Source organism: Drosophila virilis, unplaced genomic scaffold (genome assembly GCF_030788295.1).
Source record: "Drosophila virilis strain 15010-1051.87 unplaced genomic scaffold, Dvir_AGI_RSII-ME tig00002161, whole genome shotgun sequence".
NCBI lineage: Eukaryota > Metazoa > Arthropoda > Insecta > Diptera > Drosophilidae > Drosophila > Drosophila virilis.
The window spans coordinates 101,544-106,677 of record NW_027212895.1 but is presented as its reverse complement, the minus strand read 5'-3'; the positions used below and the strand labels follow the sequence as shown (position 1 = coordinate 106,677).

The following is a 5,134-nucleotide window of genomic DNA, read 5'->3' as shown; positions in this document are numbered from 1 at the left end:
ACTGTATCCTCGTGTTCCTATGTTCCTCCAAATTTCCCAAATTAACACTCCTTATGGGAACAGTCCATCTCCAGAAAAAACGACATCTCATCTTGGCTTGAGATGAACGCCTTTCTCTTAGAACGCTATCGCACCCTTGTTTTACGTGCAAGTACGGCTGTTATATATGTTCACCATTTGGGTGTAAATTATACAGCTCGTGCACTGATCGACTCGGGATCAGAGGCAACATTTATTTCCGAGCGACTCTTCGACCTGATAAAGCTGCCGTACAAATCCGTACAGGCACAAGTATCGGGATTAAATCAAGCTGTTGCATCCCAGCCTCGCAAGCTCTGCCATTTTAATATTGGCTCTCCTTCCAAGCCTCGTATCCAAATCGAGGCATCAGCCAACGTCCTACCACCAAATTTTATTGACAACCCTGCCAAAACTCCAGCTAGCAGACCCTAATTTCCACAAGAGTTCGCTGATAGATGTGCTGATTGGTACTGATATCCTACCGTCCATACTAACGGGCGGCTCCCATCCTTATATTTGTGGCACGTTGCTAGGCCAGAAACTATTTTCGGGTGGATTTTAACAGGCCCAGTTTCAAAGACCGCATCCACCGCAATCTCGTCATTCTCGACTCGAATATCTGTCTCTCAAGAAGAGCAATTAGACGTCATACTCACAAAATTTTGGGAGGTGGAGGACATTCCAGTCAAACTGGTAAAGAGCTCCGACTCCTTATGTGAAAGTAATTTCATCCGAACAACAACAAGGAACGAGAATGGCAGATATGTAGTCACCCTACCTTTCCAAGAACCTAATCACATAGACTTAGGACATTTAAGATCTATCGCACTAGCTCAGTTTCTAAAGAACGAGAATCGTTTAAAAAGAAACCCTCCTTTGAAAGAGCAGTACGACTCCGTGATTCGGGAGTACTTCCACTTAGGTCATATGACACAAGTCTCTCCAAGCAGCAACCCCAATAATTTTTACCTGCCGCATCATGCTGTTTTTAAGCCCGACAGCACCACAACAAACGTTCGCGTTGTGTTTAACGCCTCCAGCGTTTCCAATGGCAAAAGTCTAAATAATATCCCACACACGGGACCAGTACTCCAATCCGATCTGACGATTCAGATACTAAAGTGGCGATTCTACCGCTACGTTTTCAATGCCGATATAACCAAGATGTATCAGCAAATCCAGGTCGACATACGCCCTCCCAACGAATACTATTTCGCAATGAGAACAAGGACGGATGATGTCGATGATGTTCTAGTAGGGGCACACACGATGCCACAAGCAATTTCAGCCATTGCAGAACTCTTCCCTCTGAGAAAGTGGACATCCAACACAAAGGAAGTATTAAAAGGAATACTGTGTGCGGATTTCTTAGAAATCGAAGTAGCCAGCGTCGCTAAAACGCTAGGAATTCGATGACAAGCCAGAACAGACCAGTTTTTCTTTGCTCCGTTCAAAATGGTATCTCAGCCTTCGCTCACTAAACGTGAAGTACTATCACAGATTGCGAAATTGTTCGATCCTGCTGGATGGCTAGCACCTGTGATAGTTCGAGCAAAAATTTTCATGCAAGAGATCTGGCTCCAAGAGCTGGGGTGGGATGATTCCCTGCCGGAAGATCTCGTTCAACGTTGGCATGACTTCCTAACCGACTATCCCTCTCTCGAAGAGATCCGTATTGCAAGTTGGGTCGATTTTCAGCAAAAGGCAAAGGTGCAGTTTCACGGCTTCTGCGACGCGTCCCAGCGCGCATATGGTACTGCACTTTATTTGCGCGTCGAGATCAACGGATGTATCTCCACTCACCTCGCAACAAAAATAGTCGCGCCAGTTAAGACGGTATCACTACCACGCTTAGAGCTGTGTGGCGCCGTCCTTCTTTCCAAGCTCACCACGGCTGTTATTCCTCAGCTCCCTTTCCAGAGTAAAGAAAATTTCAATTGGACAGACTCAACTATTGTTCTTGCCTGGTTGGATAAACCTCCATGGAAATTGTCTACCTTTGTAGCTAACCGGGTAGCCAAGATATCATCAACCAATGGCAATGGTCCCATGTTCGATCCGAACATAACCCGGCTGACCTAGCTCGTCGGGGGGTTTCTCCTCGGGACCTATTGGGCAGCACTTTGTGGTGGCATGGACCGGAATGGTTACAACTACCACAAAACCATTGGCCAGTTACTGTTACGGTACTTGAGACAGAGATCGAACAACGCGCAGTGAAGGTCAATGTCTTACAGCTACCCTCCTATAACCTTCTGGAACGATTCTCCAGATTCGACAAGGCATTGCGAGTTATTGCATATGTCCGTCGCTTCATCCAGCGCTGTAGAAATCCAGCGATCTACTTTTTCGCCGAGCTCCGTAATGAAGAACTTACGAGAGCTCAGAAACGACTTATCAACTATACTCAACGCCAAGATTATCCTAAGGAATATAGCTGTTTGCTCGATAAGAAGCCAATTCAAGGTTCAAGCAGCATTCGCAATTTAAACCCTTTCATCGATCAAAGGGGTATTCTGCGACCCTGTGGACGGGTGAGAGCGTCAACATCGTTAGGCAATGATGAGCGACACCCCATAATCATTCCGGCCAATTGTGATTTTTCACGCCTCCTGGTCCGATTTACCCACCTCATTTGTTTCACGGAGGCAATCAGTTGGTAATGCGCCTCATAAGAGCCAAATACTGGATCCCAAAGCTCAAGGTCCTGGTAAAATCTACCATAAACTCCTGCAAGGTGTGTGTAATATACCGTAGACGACTCCAGACCCAACTTATGGGCGAGCTCCCAAGGGCGAGATCAACCTCTTCCCGACCCTTCACACATACGGGTGTAGACTTTGCCGGACCTTTCGATATTAAAAGCTACATTGGTCGAGTATGCGAAATTACCAAGGGTTATGTCTGTGTCTTCGTGTGTTTCAGCACGAAAGCAATCCATTTAGAAGCCACCACAGATCTAACCACGGAGATTGCTGGCCGCATTTTCGCGATTTATCGCAAGACGTGGCCTTTCACAACAAATGTACTCAGATAATAAGAAAACATTTGTGGGAGCGTCATCCGTTCTTTCGAGAGATTTCTTGCAAGCGACCAAAGAGCCTATCTTATCCACGCATAGCCATCAAAAGTTGTGTTGGCGTTCCTCACATGGACGGATTGTGGGAAGCAGGTGTCAAATGCCTTAAGACCCACTTCTACAAGTCCACCGCATCCTCAAAATATACATATGAGGAGTTCGCGACTCTCCTCTCCAAGATTGAAGCCTGCCTTAACTCCAGGCCAATCCCTCCAATGTCGGAAGATCCGACTGATTTACTGGTTCTAAGTCCAGGCCACTTCCTAGTTGGTGGCCCTCTTCTGTCAACTAACGAGCCAGTAATCAAAGAAGACGCTGTTTCTATAATTAACCGCTGGCAGCGACTCAAAACGCTCCACCAGCAATTTTGCTTACGTTGGAGGAATGCCTATTTGAAAGAGCTCCATAAGCGAAACAAATAGCAGTCCCCTTCAAGGAACCTCCAAGTCGGTGATATGGTGATTATCAAGGAAGATAACATACCAATAAATGAATGGCGCCTTGGCCGAGTCCAGCTGGCTTGCCCAGGCACAGATGACAAGTTCCGCGTAGTGGACGTGCTTACCGCTCGTGGTGTCATCCGAAGGCCAATAGCCAAATTGGTCCTTCCTACTGAGGCAAATAGCACCACCGACTAATCCTTAAAAGCAACTAATCCCTCTTTCAAAACAAAATCATCACATAAAAACACCTGTCCTACATCTTATTCTCCAGTTCACTCCTCTATAGAGAACCAGCATGGCACCGTCAACGAAGGCATCCAATCAACGTCAAGGAACGGACTCTTTTAGATGCCGGGTGTGTAGAGGCATCCATGCTCTACGCAAGTGTCAGCGCTTCTTGAAGCTCACTCCCGAGAAGCGAGCCGTGTTAATTACGAATATTGCGCCAACTGCCTGGCTCATCAGCATTCAGGGGAATCATGCCGCAGTGGAGCCAAGTACAAAATGTGCAAAAAGGACCACCACACCTTACTCCACACGCGTGATCCCCGTAGCGCTCGACCCTCTCGGTCAGACAACAGGCTTACAAGAAGAGCTTCTGGCTCCTCGCCCTCCTCAAGATATCATCAACCAATGGCAAATGGTCCCATGTTCGATCCGAACATAACCCGGCTGACCTAGCTCGTCGGGGGGTTTCTCCTCGGGACCTATTGGGCAGCACTTTGTGGTGGCATGGACCGGAATGGTTACAACTACCACAAAACCATTGGCCAGTTACTGTTACGGTACTTGAGACAGAGATTGAGCAACGCGCAGTGAAGTGCAATGTCTCACAGCTACCCTCCTATAACCTTCTGGAACGATTCTCCAGATTCGACAAGGCATTGCGAGTTATTGCATATGTCCGTCGCTTTATCCAGCGCTGTAGAAATCCAGCGATCTACTTTTTCGCCGAGCTCCGTAATGAAGAACTTACGAGAGCTCAGAAACGACTTATCGAGTATATTCAACGCCCAGCTTATCCTGAGGAGTATAGCTGTTTGCTCGATAAGAAGCCAATTCAAGGATCAAGCAGCATTCGCAATTTAACCCCTTTAATCGATCAAAGGGGTATTCTGCGACCCTGTGGACGGGTGAGAGCGTCAGCCTCAGGCTATGATGAGCGACACCCCATAATCATTCCGGCCAATTGTGATTTTTCACGCCTCCTGGTCCGATTTACCCACCTCATTTGTTTTCACGGAGGCAATCAGTTGGTAATGCGCCTCATAAGAGCCAAATACTGGATCCCAAAGCTCAAGGTCCTGGTAAAATCTACCATAAACTCCTGCAAGGTGTGTGTAATATACCGTAGACGACTCCAGCCCCAACTTATGGGCGAGCTCCCAAGGGCGAGATCAACCTTTTCCCGACCCTTCACACATAAGGGTGTAGACTTTGCCGGACCTTTCGATATTAAAAGCTACATTGGTCGAGCATGCGAAATTATCAAGGGTTATGTCTGTGACTTCGTGTGTTTCAGCACGAAAGCAATCCATTTAGAAGCCACAACAGATCTAACCACGGAGAGATTGCTGGCCGCATTTTCGTG

The 5,134-nt window shown here is 47.2% G+C and overlaps 1 protein-coding gene across 1 annotated transcript; it reads left to right on the top strand.

Annotated features, from left to right (window-relative positions):
* The first annotated feature begins 948 nt into the window (after window positions 1-948).
* On the top strand, window positions 949-2,103 carry LOC138911713 (uncharacterized). The gene is made up of 3 exons (XM_070211095.1): window positions 949-1,275; window positions 1,522-1,942; window positions 2,027-2,103. Exons 1-3 carry the CDS (start codon window positions 949-951, stop codon window positions 2,101-2,103), a joined length of 825 nt encoding a protein of 274 aa, XP_070067196.1.
* The last annotated feature ends 3,031 nt before the right edge of the window (window positions 2,104-5,134 follow it).